The sequence below is a fragment of the Simochromis diagramma genome, unplaced genomic scaffold (genome assembly GCF_900408965.1).
Source record: "Simochromis diagramma unplaced genomic scaffold, fSimDia1.1 OVJJ01000596.1, whole genome shotgun sequence".
Classification (NCBI taxonomy): domain Eukaryota; kingdom Metazoa; phylum Chordata; class Actinopteri; order Cichliformes; family Cichlidae; genus Simochromis; species Simochromis diagramma.
Genome location: NW_024387245.1, coordinates 10,506,450 through 10,526,469, shown reverse-complemented (window position 1 = coordinate 10,526,469; position 20,020 = coordinate 10,506,450). Strand labels below are relative to the sequence as shown.

General features: G+C 41.5%; 1 protein-coding gene and 1 long non-coding RNA gene across 9 annotated transcripts in view; one reads left to right on the top strand and one right to left on the bottom strand.

The window, feature by feature from the left end:
- Positions 1 to 20,020, bottom strand: part of LOC120714617 (mediator of RNA polymerase II transcription subunit 13-like) — an 86,117-nt gene that overhangs the window by 11,045 nt on the left and 55,052 nt on the right. For 7 of the 8 annotated variants that reach the window (XM_040000940.1, XM_040000943.1, XM_040000941.1 and 4 more), the window contains exons 5-16: positions 18,635 to 18,718; positions 7,890 to 8,035; positions 5,794 to 6,000; positions 4,440 to 4,604; positions 4,171 to 4,327; positions 3,963 to 4,067; positions 3,148 to 3,804; positions 2,807 to 3,020; positions 1,253 to 1,331; positions 1,020 to 1,141; positions 711 to 807; positions 352 to 569 (exon numbers count right to left, since the gene is read on the bottom strand). In XM_040000940.1, coding sequence (XP_039856874.1) covers positions 352 to 569; positions 711 to 807; positions 1,020 to 1,141; positions 1,253 to 1,331; positions 2,807 to 3,020; positions 3,148 to 3,804; positions 3,963 to 4,067; positions 4,171 to 4,327; positions 4,440 to 4,604; positions 5,794 to 6,000; positions 7,890 to 8,035; positions 18,635 to 18,718 — 2,251 coding nt within the window. The remainder of the gene's footprint in view (positions 1 to 351; positions 570 to 710; positions 808 to 1,019; positions 1,142 to 1,252; positions 1,332 to 2,806; positions 3,021 to 3,147; positions 3,805 to 3,962; positions 4,068 to 4,170; positions 4,328 to 4,439; positions 4,605 to 5,793; positions 6,001 to 7,889; positions 8,036 to 18,634; positions 18,719 to 20,020) is intronic. The other variant, XM_040000947.1, reaches the window with a different exon arrangement.
- Positions 9,432 to 15,171, top strand: LOC120714618. Its single transcript, XR_005691445.1, has 3 exons — positions 9,432 to 9,539; positions 12,576 to 12,580; positions 15,156 to 15,171. It is a non-coding gene; the product is annotated as an uncharacterized LOC120714618 (long non-coding RNA).

Sequence of the window (20,020 nt, the reverse complement as noted above, 5' to 3'; positions counted from 1 at the left end):
ATTTGCTTGGAGTAACTTGCTTGTGTTGTTAAGAAGATGCACTCAGTACGGAGCAAATGCATTCATAATGCATATGATTAGCATTCCCAGCTCACCGAACCTGCAGTCAGTACAGCTCTCTAACATTAAAAGGTATTAGTGAAACACTTCCAGTGTGATATGAGCTAGCACCAAGTCAGCCAAGTCAGACATTTAAATAATAACAAGTAAAATGGACAATTTATCTTATTTCCATCCATCTGTGCACTTTTCTAAATTGATGCTTGCTGCAAAAAGCTAATGACATGTTTTCATACTAGGGATCAATTCAGAGTGTCAGATCGAACAATCTTAACTACCGCTTCTCCTCACCTTGATATCCTCCTGCCTGGGACTACCAACGTCATCCTCCACCTCCATCCTGTGTTCAGTCAGCTGGGTGGAGGCTGCGGTAGGAAGGTGGTCAGCTGGTCCAGTGGGCGCAGGGGGCTCTTGACTAGGGGTGTCCCGATAGGTCATGATGGGAGAGAAGGCTGGGTGCTGCTCTAGAGAAGGCGGGGTGGGAAACATCCGCTGGAGATCTGCTACTGCTGAAAAGAAAAAGAGATGGACAAGGAGACACAGAGAGCAGGGGGAGGTAAATAGATGGTGAGCGGAATTAAGAATAATAAACACCAAACTGAGGGAGCTTTTGAGATTTTAAAAACTAGATACTCATCAGAGTGACTCACTTGATGGATAAGGTACTGCAACTCTTCCTTCTTTTCCAATAGGACGATCTTCTGTTGACACTGGTACCTTAGTTGAGTGCTGGTTTGGGTAAACAGTCTAAAAAGTATTACAGGGTAAGTTATGTGACTAAAAACTTTATTCTTTAAAATTCTTAAATCGTTAACTAAAAAACTGTTTATTTTCTAATATGATGTTTGGAGTTTTGTTTGTTGTTTGTTTGTTTCAATTTAAATCAAAATCGAAAATTACATAGTGTCTTACCACTGTTAACATTGTTACAAGAATATAGATAGAACATTATATTTTACCCCCGGGTCTTCATCGTCTTCATCAAGTATGTTGTCTAGATCAGAGATGTTGACCACTAGATCTATTTCTCTGGTCAGAGAGGGATTGGTTTTAGCAGCTCCGTCGTCCTGGCCTGATTCGTCTAAAACAACACAAAACATCGTTAGACTGAACAAAAATACTCATGTGTGACATGAATTGCTGTTTTGTAGAACATGTAAATTATGTTTATGTCTGTGATTAGGACCCCCACCTGATTTTGGAGCAGAGTTAAAAATGGACATAGCATCTTTTCCATCAGTTAACGCTCCATTGCTGGTGATTTCTTCTCCCTAGTGGAGGGATTCAAATAAAATGAGAACATTCGCAGGTTATGTTCAGCACAGATTCAATAAAATATGTCGAGAGCCTCACTTCATTATTATAATGTACGCTTTGTGCTACAAAATGCCTCATCCTGATAAAATGCCGCATTCTGTAGCAAAGAACACAAAGTATTAGCATTTTAGCATTTTCAGTATTAATTGGCAGTTTCTTCCTGTTAAAAGGGAGTTTATTCTTCCCACTGTCACCAAGTGCTTGTCATGTGATTGATGCGGTTTTCTCTGTATTACTGTAGAGTCTTTGTCTTATAATTTAAAGTACCTTGAGGCAACTGTTGCTGTGATTTGGTGCTATATGAATAAAACTTTATTGGATTGAATTAAATAGAACCTACTTTGGTATAGCTCAGACAAAATGAAGGGTTAAAGTTTACTGTTCACTCTCCATTTAGCTTTTTTTGACTTGTCCACCCTACTAGTGGCTTATCCAAGTCTTTAGCTGCAAAATGCTCTGTTATGTTCACCCTCATTTTACTACATGAGCTGCATATATTTAAATTTGAACTTAAGTAGAGTAGACTTCTAATAACGTACAAAGACTATAACCTATATACCTTTTTTTAGTGTTAGGAAGTGTTTCAGAAGTTCATTCTGGAAATGTTTGGATTTCATGAACTAGTTTTCTAAAACTGGTACACATTAGTGTTTCTACATTTGACCAGCCTTAATAAATTATACAGACATGTTATTGTAGCAAATCAGCAGGGTCAGAGAGTTACAGTCAAAGATATACATCTGTAAACTGAACTTACTTCATGTCTAGTCCTAATTAAAAAAAGATTTAATTTAAAAATTTTCTTTCAATTCAAAGGAAATGCCCTTTTTTCACTGTAGACCCATACTGAATAAAATAGCAAATTCTCTATTAATTCATTCTGTTTGTTTTTTTTATGGTGGGTCTATTACTTGTTTCGGTGTAGCATGGCAGGTAAGCAGTGAAGTCTATCGGTACGAAGGCTGTAAAAATGACGATGATTCAGATCTCTGGACCCTCAGTTCGGACTTTCATGATGTGATCAGTTTTTAAGCTTGAAAACCAGAGGAAAATCTACATTTATACTTTACGTCTTTGCAGTAGTCACATTTTGCAAAGTGGACTGGATGGCCTGATTTTGACCGCTGGGCTGTACCTTTGAAAGCCGAGACCTGGTTGATAACTATGTCTGCTGTTTGGGTGACTGGACAGATAAGATTGATAGCTTTATTTTATTTTATTTTTTACTCTAAACAATTACCTGTTACACCACGATTGATGGCAACTGTAAAACTAAATTAAACAACAAAGCTACTATGAGACCTCCTTGCATACAAGTGGTCATGCAATCCATAATTAATAGATAAATATTGATTTTAACCACATTACATTTTCCCTAAATCCAGTTTTTTTGTTTGTATTTGTATTTTCAAACTGTGTGTTGTCCTACCTTGGCCTTCTTGCTGGGTTCTCGCCCTTGACCCTTTAATCTCTTGGAAGTGGAGAAAGTGTACTCAATGTCTCCTTCCTTAAAGTCATAGGGATCGTCCCCATTATCCCGAAGTGCCTCCACACCTGGCTGCTGGAACAGGCCCAAAGTTTGGATGTGTTGCCTCAATCTCTCCTCTGAGATTTTAAATCTCTTGTGCGCCTGTGCGTATAGTCTAAAGGAGACAAAAAAAACAAGGTTATTCTTCTGCATTCTCATGTACAATACAAATGCACTAAATTCCCAGTATTTTCAGTATACTTCCAAATATTATTTCCCCAATACTGGTGCAACTCTCCTACCTTTTAAGCGAAGCTCCCTCGATGGTTGTGTCTGTTGTCACTTCCTCTAGTTTATCAATGGGGAGTTCAGAGGGTCTAAAGTCAGTCTTATCAGTCCTGGGAGTCCTGAAGCCTCTCCACCAGCCAGCCCCACTCTCCCTCTGCCTCAGCAGAGCTGCATACACAGCTGTCTCGCTAGTAATCACCCCCAATCCTGAAGCGCCATCTTGACAGACGGGCATATCCACAGGCCCATCCATAGCCTCTGGGTCTTGTACCCGGGGATGCGGGCTAAGAGTGGGTGGAAGTGGAGATACTGGTGAATGGAGAAGGGACTCGGGGGCTTTTCTGCCATTGGAGTGGGGCTTGGAATACTTGCAGGTTGGCAGAGTGGCCAGGGACTCTATGGGTGGATCCAGCGCCACGAGGCCACCGAGCTGGGGCCCTCCTGGAGAGTCCTGTTCCAGAGGACTCTCCTGTGTGACAGACAGACGATGGTGGAAAGGAATAACAGCTGGCCTCTTGGACTGTTTGTCACCCTTTTCTGTCTTGTCACTGGTCTTGTGTTTGGGCAGGGAGGGAGTGTATAATGATGGGCCAGAAGACTGAGTGGGGTTGGCACTAGTTTGGGAGTTGGCAGTGGACGCAGTGGTCAGATTCGACTTCTGCTGCTTTAACCTGAAACAAAAATAAATAACAATCTACTTAAAATTCTATGAAAAGACTTCCAACTAAATTATATACCTGAAAAGTCTGTTTTTTAAACGCATCAGCATGAAAACAAGAACACCTGAATCTAACACATTTGGAACAGCTTGGGTGCAATTCTGGAGTACCTAGAGCAGCTGCAGGGTGCTCTCGCTCCCAGATCGTTGAAATCCCACGTGGTAACTCCATTTGGCACTTCCTTTCGAGGCGTTACTTCAGTTGACTGATTCGGTCTGCGGGGAACGAACAGATCCATGAGGGCGCCAGCTCAGCTGCATCACTGCACTTCAATTATAATCCGGCCAAAGTCAGGGAGTAAACTCCAGATTTACTTACACATGTTGAGGCTGGTTGAGATAGCACTCCCTCCAGGCCTGATGGACCACCTGACAAGTCAGCTTCTTCCCAGAATGCTTTGGGCTGATGCTGGTGATACTCATGCTGCTGTCTGGTGTGGGCACACTCGAGGCCGAGGTTACGAAGCCGCTGTCCGCTGAAAAAAAAAAGAACAAAAAAAAGAGTGAAACACCGTCAATGTAAAACTGTGTAGTTTTAACATTTCAGCATGTGTGTACAACGCTGCGGCATGTCTGTGTCCCTGTTACCGGAGCATGGCTGCTCTGGTGATGTTGGTGGCGTCAGTGGCACGCTGCAGTGGTTCAGCTCTTTGTTGAGGCCCTGAGCTGTGGGAACAGGTGGAGGCTGCTCCACTGGTAGGTCTCCTTGGGCAATTAGCACGAAAGCAGATGGGTAGGTCATTCTTACTCCACCTGAGAATACAAGAAAAGAGGATCTGCTGTTATAGGATACATTTAAACGCTGGCTTAATTTTTTAAATGGGCACCATTTCTAGATATTGCTAATAATTAGCCTTATATAAATAAAGAGGCTGTATAATGTCTGGTGCTTTTCTGTTAATGTAATTACCCACTTTCGTACTCACCGGTCATGAAAACACAATCAAATCTAAAATCCGTTTGTACTCACTCCTTCAGTATTATTTCTGGCTTTCCTCTTTAGATGCAAAGCAGTTTTAATTGTAATCAGGTCAAACCAAAGCTGTGGAATCAGACTGATTAGAGTAACTGTTAGAGGAACTCCCCGGGGTTTTCTACCTCAACTTCACTTCACTATTCTTCCTTTCTGTCAGTCCTGCTCTCTCCTCCCCTGCCTTCCAGTCACTTCCTGACTTCTGCTCTTTGATAACTGACTGTAAGGATCATTGCAGTATAAGCACCTCATCCACTAATACCTCAGCTCAAACTGCCTGGGAGTCTACATGAGGACAGAGGGTAATTAATGTGATGCTGATCTCTTGGTGTTTGCTCTAGTTCCTTCTCATCTGAAAGAACTGCAGTCCTCTTTATTAAGTACTGCTTTTTGGTAATATTGTATGCAGGATATGAGTTTTATTGCAGACTGACTGCACAGCAAAAGTTTTTTTCCTTCTTTTTTTTTTGCATTGATTAGGTGACCCTGAATCCTCCCTTAGTTATGCTATAATAGGCCCAGGGTGCTGGGGGTTCCCATAATGCACTCAGTGTTTCTTCTTCACTCACCTCTTTGACTCTCTATCTGTTTATACACCACTCTGCATTTAATCATTAGTTATTATTATTTTTTGGCTCTCTTCCACACCTTCAGCAGGCCTGTCTCCCTCACCTCACCCCCTAGACAGTCAGAGCAGATGGCTGCCCCTCCCTGAGCCTGGTTCTGCTGGAGGTTTCTTCCTGTTAAAAGGGAGTTTTTCCTTCCCACTGTTGCCAAGTGCTTGCTCACAGGGGGTCATCTAATTTAGGGGGTTTTCTCTATATTATTGTAGCATCTTAGCCTTACAATAAAAAGCACCTTGAGGTTAGTGTTGTTGTGATTTGGTGTTATATGAATAAAACTGTACTGAACTGAATTGCATACCATTTTAAATCCAATGTCTTTTTCACCACCATTGCTTTTCCATACCTACAACGACCTCCACCGCCACGTGACTGTTACGATCGTAGGCCTGGCTTGTTTCCTCTTTTTCCTTCTCTCCACCTCCCTCTTTCTGCTGAAGTACCATGGGGTAGAAGTAGCTCCACTCCTCCATCAGCTTCCGCACTGCTGGATCACTCATCTTATAGGCCTGACCTGTAAGAGTGCCGCTCAGACCGTACGGACTCAGGATCACTGCATAGATAAATTAATAATGTAGAGAAAGAAACAAAGTTCACACATCAGTAGCTCTGAACCATTTTATTATTTTTTTCTGCATTGATTTTTATTTTCTTTGCACAGCAAACCTTTAGTGATAACTGCAATGCTGAAATACTTACTCTTGGTTTGTGCTATTTATACTTCTACCACTGGTAGAATTGGACTTTTTACACATATAACACACAAGAAGAAGCACCTAAAATATAAGATATTACTTTTAACGAAGCAATCTGAAAGTACAGTATGTAAAATACTTTGTAACCAACGGGATCCTCACTAGGCTATTTAACCTCTCCCCGACTGGTGCCACTGTTCCCACCTGTCTGAAGGCCTCCACTATCATTCCTATCCCCAGAGAACTAGTATAGACAGCCTCAATGACTACAGACCTATAGCCTTCACGTCTGTAGTCATGAAGTGTTTAGAGCAGATAATGTCTCAGCACATCAGAGACTGTCTACCCCCTGTCCTCAACCCCCACCAGTTTGCTTACAGAGCAAATCGGCCCATGGAGGATGCCATCACCATCACCCTTCACAGAGCGCTGAGCCATCTGGAGAACAGGAAGAGCTACATGAGGATGCTCTTTGTGGACTACAGCTTCCTAACCAGCCGGCCTCAATTAGTCCGAAGCTGAACGTCCTTAAAAACAAAGAACTCATAATTGACTTCAGGAGGCACAGACAGGTCCACTCCAATCTGATTATAAAGGGAGAACAGGAATCTGTCTCCACCTTCAGGTTTCTGGGCACCCACATCTCTGCTGACACCAACGACCTGCTGAAGAAGGCCCAGCAGTAGCTGCACTTCTTCAGTGTCCTGAGGAAGAATAAGCCTGACCAGAAGCTGCTGCTGGTCTTCTACCACTCCTCAGTGGAGAGCGTGCACTCCTGCTGCCTGGGTGTTTTGGTACACAGGGGCTACAACAATGAAGGGTGCTCATACAGTGATTAACACAGCCCAAAAAGATCACTGGCTGCCCTCTGTTACCCCTGGAGGCCCTCGCCAGATCCTCTTCTCTCAGGAAAACCAGGGCCATCACAGGTGACAGCATGAACCCCACTCACCACCTGTTTGACCTGCTGCCCTCAGGTCAATCAGGTCCCACACCTCCAGACCCTAACCCTAACACCCCAACCCTTCCACTGGGCCATTTGGACTGTTAACAAACACTGTTAACAAAGCCATGGTGTGAGTAGCCCCCATCACTCAGGCCACTCTATTCAGACCAATTCTTTCTTTTATTGTGTGCCTTTTTTTGTTTTTGTATATAGGATATATATGTTTATATTTTATTCCAGCACAGTTGGACCACTGACAAGAAAGGGCTAATCTATTGTATTCTAATTACATAATGATTTGTACAATGCACAAAATAGTGTCACACTCACAAGACCAAAAATAACTATTATTTGTGCATCACAACAGATTTTGCTCATTCATCCAAGCAATAAGCAGTCATGTGTCTTTGTTATTACAACTGTGCGGTAATACTAAAAACACATGACTGAACCACACTGCTGGTCTGAGTGATGTTTCATTATTATAAACAGCATGGGCACAATTGTTTATTCAGAAATAACTCTATGGGCTACCAACAGTGATCACTTTTATTTCACTTAACTGTGGTTTCTTGAAAGTGAAAGCAAAAGCGTTCAAGATTCAAATGCTTCTTCTCTACCTGTTGCTGACTTGACAGCCACTGTCATCTCATTTTCCATTAAGGAAATTAAGAGACTTCCATTTTTACATAATAATAATCACACCTCTGTTGGATATATATCGAACATGAGGATTGCTTTGTTTTACATGCATAAGCACTAGAAGAAGAAAAAAACAAAACATCGGGTTTGTGGTGTTACCCTGTAGTGGTGTGACGGAGGTCTGCGCAAGACGGATGTGGTGTTCTGTGATGTGGTACGCAGGCTGGTGCTGGGCAATCTCCACACTTGTGCACACGTTGCTCTCTCCATGGAGGAAGAAGGAGAAGGAACACGACAGGTGTTCGCTGAGGAGAGACGACAGTGAAGATTCAGATGATGGAATCAGGGATGAGCGTAAACAGCGTAGAAATGTGGCGGCGCGCTCACTGAATGTGAGTACGTGTGTGTGAAGTGTGCTGACCACAGAGACATGGGAGCGAGTAAAGGTACACAGCCTGAACAAATAACAACGCAGTTCACGCTGTCCATTTTAATTACATGTAAACTTTTCAGTGTAACACAATTCATTTTAAATTCAATTACATCACTACGTTACTTGAGACTGAATAAACCCAAAGATTGGATCTTGTAGAAAAAATGTTTAAAAAGTAAAACATGAAGTTGCCTTTTAGGCCACAGAATAACAAATGAGAGCATTTCTGCAAATAGCAATTTAGAGAGCAGCCTCAGAATGGATCTTAGTAAAAGCCTCGCTGAGCTCCACCTTCATTGATCATCTTCATCAGTTACCAGATATGCTCCTTATTGCAGGTATAAATCCTCATTTGCTTATGAGTGATTGTGGTGACTACATGTTTACATTATGCAGCGCTCTCTTTATTACACAGCCTGGGCATAGTTCATCATATTTTTCTTCTTTTTTTAATCACAGAGGATAATTGCTGGGGCCTTATTACAATCTATGTAACAGTGGGCGGGCTGGACATCATCACAAGTACCTCGACAGCTTCACTGATGTATATTTTTAATCTTTAAACTTCCTTGCTACCTTGGTTTATAGATATCAGACTGACAATAAAGTCAGCAGGTACTGTAATCTTCTTGCGATTACCCTGCTGCCTATGCAATATCCCTTCTGCCCCGAGGGAGCTTGACCTCCATTTGAGTCGTAATGGATCATCAAATTCAATAAAATGGCCAGCTCCACAGTCACTCATTTGGGCAGAGCTTAAAACGCAGTCTAGGGAGACGGCCTCCAGATGGCGCTGAATGCACCCTAAGACAGAGCAGGCCAATTTTTTTTCCGCTTCATAAACATTCCTGATGCTCCTGGAGAAAAAAACACACATACCCTCCTAACAGCAGGTGGTTTGAACACAGGTCTGCACAATCACAGGAGAAGAGCAGAGCTGAAGCACATGCATATGCATGCACTGGGCTGCGACAAACGGGCGCACAGGCGCATGTCGCCTCCACACCTACAGGCGCTGCCCCACTGTCTCCCTCACGCACGCACAGACAGACAGACAGACACACGCAGTTCATCATCTCTGCAATTCACATCTCTGCAAGACATGACTCAAAATGATTTCAATGTCACTGTCCTCCAACCTTGTCCTCACTGCATCATCCCACCATATGAAGAGCTATATATAGCTGCATGGGGAAGTTCAGGCAAACAGCTGCAAGTCATGAATACCGCTCATGCACATACGCAAACAACTACAATTATCACTGAGGGATCTTTAGTGTCTCCACTCTTACATGCTTTGATTCTGAATGTGTTCACTCTTTCACATAGTTTCAGCACTTGGTTGGATTAGTAAGTTTTTATTTATTTATTTAACTGTACACAGCCCTGCACAAATAAAATAAGGCTGTTGAAGGCTGTTTATTGCCCTCTTATGCTTGTAATTTATTTTATATCATTATTTATATATACACAAAAATATGACTCCCGTAAGGACTCTTATAGACAGCCGGGACCTAATCGCAGGGAATCACTGTAGAGAAATATCTCTCTTTAACTATCCGTCTGTAACTCAGACATTGATCCAGCATAATTAAGGGCTGGATCCTTCTGATATCTCAGCTCAATTTACTGTGCACTGATACCGACTTGTTCACAATGGGGCAGCCGAGTAAGTGCACTTGAAAAAAGTGAAAACGTTGCAGGGAGATGAGGAAATATTTGCTTGTGCAAAACATGCCGACCGATAAAGCAATCAATGAAGCCAATAACTAGTGCGCAACAATTGCAACAAAGGAACTCTCGTAACGGCAATAAATATGCGATCATGTGCAAGTCAGGGAAAAGCAGAACTACAGAAAGAGCATCAAGCTGTAGGGCTGACGCAGCTGGGAGATTGATGCTCCCTGTCCTTTTACAAAGGGCATTTTCCTGCACAGTAAGCGACTGTGAGTGTGTGTGGACGCACTGGGCTCCTTGCATCCTCTGGGGCATTTGTGCAGTCGGCAGGCATGTGTGTGCAAGAGAATGGGAGACAGAGATGCGAGGCAGCTCTCTGTGCTGGGCTGTATGAGTACAGGTATTAATAAATGAAGAGGAGTGATGGTTGAGACTTGCCTAAGGGCTGACAGTACAGGAGGAGAGATAGAGAGAGGAGACAGAGAGAGTGAGAAAGGGAAGGCTGAGAGTGGGATGAGAAGAAAGAAGCGGGAGCGTGAGGGGGAAGAAAAGGGAAGACAGAAGGAGAAGAAGATGGAGAGAGCGAATTAAAGCCGTGCATGGGTAAAATTGAGACAAAAGGGGGGGGGTGGGGGATGGAAGGATGGAGAGGAAATTAGGAAGACAAGGAAAAGAAAGATGGAGTTAAAATGAGGAGTGAGAGCAAAACAAGTGTGTGAGAGAAAGAGGAAGAAGTGAATAATTCAGCGCCACACTCTGCAATTGCTGCACACATATCGATGAGATCAGAGTTTTAATGGGTGGCTACTGAGCATACTTTTATGGTGAAATCAATCAGGAAATGTAGAGGCAGACAACACAAAGAGACATACCGCACACTGTTTGTGCAGTTTCATGTGCATGTTATGTGCCCACAATAAGAGGTAACGGTATAAATGTAGTTGAAGCGAATGTATTATGTATGTGCAAACATGCAAATGCCTTATGCATGCAGAAAGTGGCATTAAATGCAAGCACAGCTAATGCAACAACGACAACATACGGTCTAAATGCTGCACGCGTGTTTGGAGGGATTGTGTTTTGGCTCGTGTGACAACGTGTGTCTTTTTACCCGATCACAACAGTACCAGCCAGCCAGCCAGCAGGGAAGCTGGTTAATGTCTGACATGCATCATGGACTTGACACAGACACACACACACACATCTGTGCATATAATCACATGCACACAAAATAATAATGTTTATCTCGGTTGTTGGGCTGCTCTCATGTCTAACCCAGGAGACACAAAGATAAAGCAAGATTAGATTAAAGGAGATACAAAGCATTAAGCATTACAATCACAATGCGCAAGGCACACAAGGCTCCTGTTTCCATTCTTAGATGCACTCCCAAAGCCCATGATGTGATAATTATGTTTGATATAATCAACTGTAGTTACATGCACAAAACACACATATCAGTATTTTTCTTAAGATTCTCTGAAATCTAGAGGGATTAATCTGCTTAATCTGCACTCATACTGTTTTGTCTGTTACCAGCAAAACTGAGAGTTAAACTAACGGTTACCCTGTTCCTTCTCACAGTCTAACCTTTCCCACACAGTTGCACGAGTGTACACATTCCTCTGGTGCACACAGGCCACTGTGGAGGATGTTTGCACTCCTGTGAGCTCTTGTTAGTAGCGTGTACACACACGCTCCGAAAGTCCTCTCACTGCTGAATTGCTGAAATTACGGCAAACAAATCTAACCAAGCCACCTACCATGCATAACGCATAACAGACTCAGACGTATGCTGCTGCATGTACAACACCACTATTAAAAGTAGCATAGGGGCACATGCGGTAAGTTTGATGTATTATTCAGCAGCCCCTGGTGAGTGGCCTTAGCTAGTGTTGCTATCACAATCTTTGTGTTCAAACAATCCTCAAATGAAAAGGTGTGATGTAGACAAAAAAAAAAGCACAAAGATTGATAGATTTTTTTGGGGGTTTTTTTTTTACAGAATCTCTGCAAACGCTCAATCCAATCATTACCAAGTGGCTAAAAAAACTTCAGTGTGAGCCAATACAGGCTTTTACTTCATATCTATGATCTAATTAAAAACAGAGGGAAGAGGTCTGGTTTTAGGTTGTTGCTCTGATGTATCACCATCCTCTCTATTGATCTGTATGTTTTTTTCTCTCCTCCTTCTTGAACTCTCTCGCATGCTCTCTGTGGTTTCTCACCTGGTAATATAAGAAATCTGGGTTATTGCGCATCGCATGTTCTCTGCATTTTGTCCATAGGGAGGCTGAACACGCACGTGGAAAACGTTTCAAAAGGAGAAAATACAAACCTCTCAATAATCCAAATGATTAACAAGCCCTCTGATGACCACTGATGATCACTTAATTCTGGAAATGATACTATCAGTATCATTGTCTTGTGTTAAATTAATAATTTTATGGCTCACAGTGCATTTAGTCAACCAATGAGGTATTGTATAGACTTTTAGCTAGTTCATGAAAAGAAATAGAGACAGGAACATTAACATAAAGTAGTCAAAATTCATGACTGACTGCTGAAGTTTAAGTGATTAAGCTTTAATCGCTTTTGTTGTCAATTTTCACTACAAACAGTTGTTTCAGAGTCATTTGCAAGCCAGCCATTATTTTTCTCCAGTGCAATACTGTACCGTGTAGTAAAATATAATAATTTGGCTCTAAAATAAGTATGAAAATACAGCGGCTCAGAAACAGTTGCATGAACCTTTGAGTTTTTCCTGCATACAAAAAATAAATAAATAAATAAACTCAAGCACTTTTCCCGTATTTTCCTGGTAAATAGACTCCAAAGCTACAGGAATACTGCTGTAATTATCATCTGAACAACAGCTCTGAACTTCCCTGCTTCCACAGTCATGTGGTCTAGCTGCTAAATCTTCAACACTCATCTCGGTCAAAAACACAAACAATCAAAGCTTAGACTAAAATACGATTTGAAATTTTGCCGTTCATTCACTTTTTTGTGCTCGCCCGCGCAGAAATGAGAAAAATCGACAGCAAATTATTGGATGAAATAAGTATGAAGGGAAAAAGTACCGAAAACTCCCAGCAGCTAAACTTTAAAGAGCCGATATAAACAAATTAAAATACAGTGATTTAATTTAAGCAGCTAATTCGCCTGAAATGATCCCACATCTGGGATGCAGACTTCCTCCCAGTTGCAGTTTTACATATATGATCAGTTTTTTTTAACCTTTTTTAACCTAATAGCTCAAAAAACAAAGAATATATATGTGCAAAAAATTCGAAGCTGATCCTTTCCCCCACTTTCACATTAGTATTACTCTCCACACAATAATGAGGATAAAGAATGTGTTACTGTGTCTGTTGCAGTGAGGGAGGGGGTGGTTGCATACTTACAATGAAAATAAATTAGGTCATCCGATTGTTTATATTTGTTTTTGGGGGTTTTTACTAACTTGTTTGTGTTGTTTGTGAATGAATGTGACTGAATTTATTTATTTTTAAGCTAGGACTCCATAAAACCCAATTCCAGCCTCGCTCCTCTCCTGCTCATGCAGTTAACCGTGGCATCTGAACTGTATAAACATAAACAAAGACTGGTAAATTATTTCACAGGTTAAAACTGAGATGTAGCAAAGGTACATGGAGAATTTTCAGAATGTGAAGGATAAGAGATGACAGGGGGGGAAAGATCTTTTTTCTCCTTTCATTTCTTTATGTTATGTTTTTATTTCTGGAGATTCTGTGACCTTGTGGTGTGGCCTAACACCAGATGTCTGTTGCCTAGGAGATGGCTCATATCTCAATGTCACTTATCCCTGAGGAGAGGAGAGGAGAGGAGAGGAGAGGAAGAGGGGAGGACCTGCAGTGTGTTTTAAAAAGCTTGTTCTGTCACGTCAGGTAAGAATTTCTGAGATTTAAAAAAATATATATTTAGGTAGGTGATGCAGCTCGTGTCTGTTTTATAGCCATGCTACACTAAAATAACCACATTATTTATGCATGAGTATATAACCATTAGTGAAATTAAAGCACCAATATTAACAAGCATACTGTGTACTGCACTTGACATGCATAGAATTGACTGAACTAATGAGAGAGACAGACTCTAATACAACCATTCAGCCGTCTATAGTAATGATTAATTTATGACCCCCTACTTTCGCTGAGCCCCACCACACACACTGAGCCTCCACCCCACTCTTCCTCCCTCTCACGCTTCTCCTCTCATGCTCTCCCCTGTAACTCTCTCCCCTCAGCGTCTGATGCAATGCGTTACCAACCCAGAGTGCTTTCCTCTCATTCAGACACAAAGAGAGCAGGAGTGTTGGGTTAAGAAAGGAGGGGTTGACGTTTGTGTTGTTGTTGGTGGTGGTGTTGGTGGGAGTGGGGGTGGGTGGGAGGAGTGGGTTTGGGAATGTTCTCCTGGATGCGCCGATTCCCGCTGTGCCCCAGGGACACATACGAGATAAACACCAGATAAGCCTGACAAAGGCAGCAGCGCCAAGGCGCAGGAGTTGGCACGAAGAGGCAGCATGCCATTGATATTAGCACCAAAGCGCCCCCTGTTGGGGATAAAAAGGCACAGAGTGGAAGTGAAGAGGAGACAAAGGAGGTGGTAACACAGCTGAGGCGGGAGGTCACTGTACGCCTAACTGAGCAATGTCCCCCTCATGGCACGAAAACACTGATGGCCAGAGATCTGCAGGGGTTTTTAGGACTCACACTGTCAAGTGTGGGGCAACAGTGCAATTGTGGGAATAAGGGATGGTTTCTGTGTGTGTGGAGAATGAGGGAGGGGGGAGGCTGTGTGCTGGAAGTGAGCTGTGGAGATATGTGGCAAGTGCAGGCACAAAATGTACAGACATCTATAAAACACTTGTATTTGTTTGTGTGAGCGTTCAAGTACATTTCTCTCCGTCTCCGTCTCTGTCGTCCCTCACAGGACTTGTAATAATTCACAGAAAGAACAAGTCAGGATTGGCATAGCAGGGGGGCGTACCAGCTGACAACATATTCAAACAGAGCTGTCGAACTCAAGAGGAATTACATGATGTGCAAAAGTCACACACACGCAAACACAAAAAAAGCACGGCACATGTTCAAACGCCAAATGTGTATGAATGTCCACTTACAGTAGGACACACGTAACAGCGTCTTCACACCGCCCTACTGCCCACATATAATTTAATTAATCTCCAATAACGAGATATGTGATCACTGCTAGCTCTACTTACTAAGATGTACTGTTTGCATGGGTTGTTGATTTGTTGTATACTTGTACGTCATTTGTATATTGTGCAGTTTTATGGTGCCATCATGGGGTCTACAGAGATAAATTTATAGTTTTGCTAAAATTGGGCATCTTACATTAATATGCAAAAGTCTTGCGCAAACCGTGATTTATTTATATTCTTGTAAAGTGCTCTCCATGCCTTCTTTGGACACTCATTTGACTCATTATCGCTTGAGTTCTTGTACACGGCCATTTCTAGAGGAATGTGTTTTGTTTGTGTTGTTTGCTCGTCAGTCTTTGACTCGTGAATCATTTAAGCATAAAACAAACACCTAACGCAAGAACGGAGTCAGAATCAGAATTACGTTTTAACGCCAAGTTTGCCTGGTACAGAACACTGGTACAGAAATAGAATATAGTGTTGAAGAGTGTCTACACATAACCCATTTTGAATTGTATCTTTTGTATTATTTGTATTTTAATAGTACATTTGTATTTTTCTATATAGAAAAATACAAATGGGATTCACTTTGTAACAAAGTGAATCCCAAAGAGCAACTCGCTGAAAATTATGCAAATCTTGGCATCAAAAATTTGCAGAAACTGGAAATGTGAAGGATAAAAGAGGAAACAGCTGGACTGAAAAACTGTCTGCGGCAGATGAACAGAATCTGAAAGTCATGTCCTTAGGAAACAGGAATAAAAATCCAGCAAAGACCTGACACAGTACTTGAGAAATGCACCTGACCCTTCAGTTGATCCATCTACTGTTCACTTAAGCCTCATCAGAGATGATCGCAATGAAAGGGTGTCTGTCAAGAAGCCACTCTTAAGGAAGGGAAACAGGAAGAAAAGGCTGGCGTTTACCAAATTACACGAGAAATGGATTAAAAATCAGCGGCAACAGGTCTTTTCACATTTTCCAAGATCAAAATTTTGGAAAATTTTTATATGGTTTATACTGAAATCCACTCACACGAACTGTCCCTGAAAAAAATCCATATTTTTTTTAAATTTACCACATCATTACTTTGTAGTCGCTCTTTTACCAGAACAAACACAAACGTATAGCATTTGTAAAAAACAGCTGTTACCAGATGTTTCAAATTATTACAAAGTCACACATCAAAGGCCCTGACTGGACTGGAGGATAATAACATTTGTTGGGGGGTTTCTTGTTTACAGCAAGCCATAACACATCATCAGTATAACACATGACCTCAAAAAAAGAGGAAGAAGAAAATGTTAAGAATCTATTGCCGAAGCTGCGTGCCTTTATAGCTGGACTCTTCTGCCCTGAATGCATTACCCCATTGGGGTTAAACAGGCCCTTGGAAAGCAAACATCCCCTCTGAAACAAACCTGTACTACTTCCAAACATTTGAACCAGAGGCAGCAAAAGGTTTGCTACACAGTATCAAAGTTTCTGATAGTACGATGGAGCCAAGTTATATGCTCGTGGAGCTCAAGCATGGCCATTCATACTTCATTAAAATGATTAACCAATAAAGAAACAATTGAACGACGAAAATGTTGCTGGTTTTTTTTCCTTTGTGGTTTTGTTTTTCCAGCTGAAAGTTCTGAAAACAGACATTTCTCTGTCAGTTAGCAAAATCTTTCTGTTATATAATTACAAGACAGCCTGGCCAATCAGCTACCAGAACGTTTTCTGTAATTTTACACATTTATTTCTTACAATTTAAGCCCAAACAGACTTCTATTATTAAATACAGCAGATTTTATTTATCACATATAAAAATCGAGCAGCATTATTGAAATTGCACTTCTTTTCTTATATTAATGCATCTCAGGGATTAAATGTGTCAATAAACTTCTTTACACTGACAGAAATGGGGGATTTCAGCGCTCTGGCACATGTGAAATCAAAGAGAGCTTTATGTGCACATGATGTACAAAGAGCTTGGCATCCCTGACTTAACGTTTCTATTTCTATTTCATTTATAGTTTTTGTTTTCAATTCACTTTAGTTCATTGTCCCTCAGTTCCTATAAAAGTTACTGCTACTTTAGAGTCTTCCCCCTCCTCCATGCACCTCAGAAGCTGCGCCAGAAACTACTACTGAGCCAACACAAGCCGCCAGAGCTTCAGTGCTCATTCTAATATGTTATTTATAAGCATTTTAAAAAAATATTAGAGGGACGAGCTTGTTATAGAAGTTAAGAGGTTTTATCTTCATATGCACAGTGGAAATATACACAGCAACCTACACTGGGAAAATTGTATTTCGCCGATCTCTCCATTCACAGAAAAAAATTCTAAAAATTCTAATGAAAATAAAAAATAAATAAGAAACTTTGGAAAAGAAAGTGGAAGTCATACATGTGCAAACAACAAAAAGAGTTCAAAAGACCTGCGCTTGAAAAACTGAGCTGTACCTCAACTTTGTGCAAGTGTGCAAACACATCTGTATAAATCAGTGGAGCAGCACATAGCAACAGTCACAGTAATACTCAGCAGTCTCATTCAGGAGTCTGATGGCAGTGTCACAAGCATTCACATTCTCTCCATCTTCATAAAATCAGTCAGCGAAAAAATCAAAACATCCGCATTCTGAATTATATCTGATTCCTCCATTACTTTATCACCGATACATACAGTACGTTCTACCGGGAGTGCTTTTTGGTACAAAGATGTCACCGTCGCGTCAAGCTTTCTCACAGTGTTTCACAGATATATGCAATACAAGTGACACACACTCCTCGAGATGTCACGCGGCATGCCTCGCTGAGAGGCTTCCACCTGCTCTAAACAGCTAAACCCAAGTTTGCCTCAGCACATCACAGCAGAGTGCACTCGTGTCAGCAACTTTCTACAGGAAGAGTTTCCTGTGCATTTGTTCCTTTGCGCTACGTTTGAATGACAATGCAATTTACAACTTAACAATGTCCAAATATATTATATAAACGCATGCATGATTTGTGTGTGTGTGTACATGTGTGTGTGTTTGCTCCAGCTACGCAATATAAAGCAGATTTCCAAAAGGAGCTGTTTGACAAAGCCACTTACTTATCCACTCAGCGTTTGAGCTCTGCTATGTTAGAAATGTAAAGAATGGTGCCTCCTCACCAGCAGGAAAAGCTGAAGTGGGCCGACCGAGCTGTGTGAGGGAAGTGTAATGGCTGCAGCAACAAGTTGAACTACTGCCATCACACCCACCCCTCTTTTTACTCTGTTTCAGTCTCAGTGACTGTCTCCCACACTGCCTACACAGCGTGATCCACAACCCTTCCCTCACCCTGGGAGAGAGAGAGAGGGGGAGCTGTGAGAACTCAGCTATGCTCTCACCTTCCAACACTGCTCTAGTTTTTAATAGTCTCACACCACGGGCCAGCTGCTGAAACATCAAGGACAGACGACACTACAAAGTGTGACACAGCTATTCGCACAGCCAAGCTGTGTCACGCTTTGCAAACATGCATTTCTCAGAGTCAAACATACATGAAAGAGGAAAAAAGAAGAAGAAATCCTATTAAAAGTAACCAAATGAGACGTGTGCATGCGCTTTTGTGCCAAGTGTTCGACTTACGTGTTGCCTAAAGACTTCTCCTCCAGCTCGTGCGGCTTGAAGAACCATTTTCCAATCCTCACGAACCCCTTATCCGTCAAACATCTGCAGCGATGAGCAAGAGAGGACGGAAAACCCAAGGAGAGTAAGAGAGCCGTCAGTTTTCTCTCATCATCAGCAAGCAAGTGATTGATTAACTGCAACATCTGAATAGCATTCAATCAAAGCATCAAGTAACAAATAATATTGTTGTAAAGCTGAAAGAGTTTTTGAGTTTGTAAAAGTGATGTTCAGAATGAGCTTTAAGGCAGCTGCATGATAGCGTGCAATTTTAATCATTTTCAGCCGAATAGTTTCACAGTTACAATTATAAAAAAAAAGTTATAATTAGCCAAAAAATGACCTTGCAAAATTTGTATTAGCTTTCTAATCTTCCTGTCTTGAGCCATTTTACTTTGGCTTTTTTGCTTCTCAGAACTGTCTACTATTTTACTTATTACTAGTAATGCTGATATGTAGTTTGCAAGTGCACAGGGGAAGGAAGAGTAATTTTCTGCTAATCTGTTTCCCCAACGTGATTTGCACTTTTGCACATGGCTTGCCAAAACCACTTCTTTCATCTGAACAAAATATGATCACATCAAAGTTCAGTTCAGTCATCACGCTCCCTGTTTGGCTGTGCAACCAGCCCTTTTAGAAGTTTTTGACTCGTCTCTGTGTGCAGGTGCCAGTGAATCCCCCGCTGAAATCTCTGACCTGGGTTAAGGAATTACAGTGATTTCGAGAAGTCCACCTCACTCACCCAGACTCAGCTATCCAAAACTTTCAGTCTCCAGCTGTACCATCTTTGGTGCATTCTGATTAATACATTTTCTCGTCTGATCGTGCCTTTCCATTACATATAAGCTATTTCTGAGTTTTACAACAATATTCATAAGGAACAGATTACTATAAGGACTGTAGGGTATGTATGTCTCTTTTCTCTTCCTAGATTTATTAATCAATCTGGATGAAACTTGCTACATAAACTGGCTGGGGTACCAGGACCATCAACATCTATACAGCTTTTGGGAATTATATTTATAACACTGACATCCTCACAAATTATGCATAATTTATGTAGTTACTGATCTCAAAATGAACTGTATCAACATTGCATCTGTGTGTATGTTGTTGTTTGTAAATGCATTTTGGCAAACTATTTCTTGACTGAATTGTGTTGTCACGTCACGTCACGTCATCGCCATCGCATACAACTGCATGCTAAAATGTGAAATGTAAAATGAGGCCTTGCCTTTTTTTCCTTTAAATGTGGGGAGTTGATATTTTTCTCTCATTTCCCTTAACTCTATCTTGACACCGCTGTGTTACCAATATCTCAATTTACCTGCAACAGTGACTGCCAAA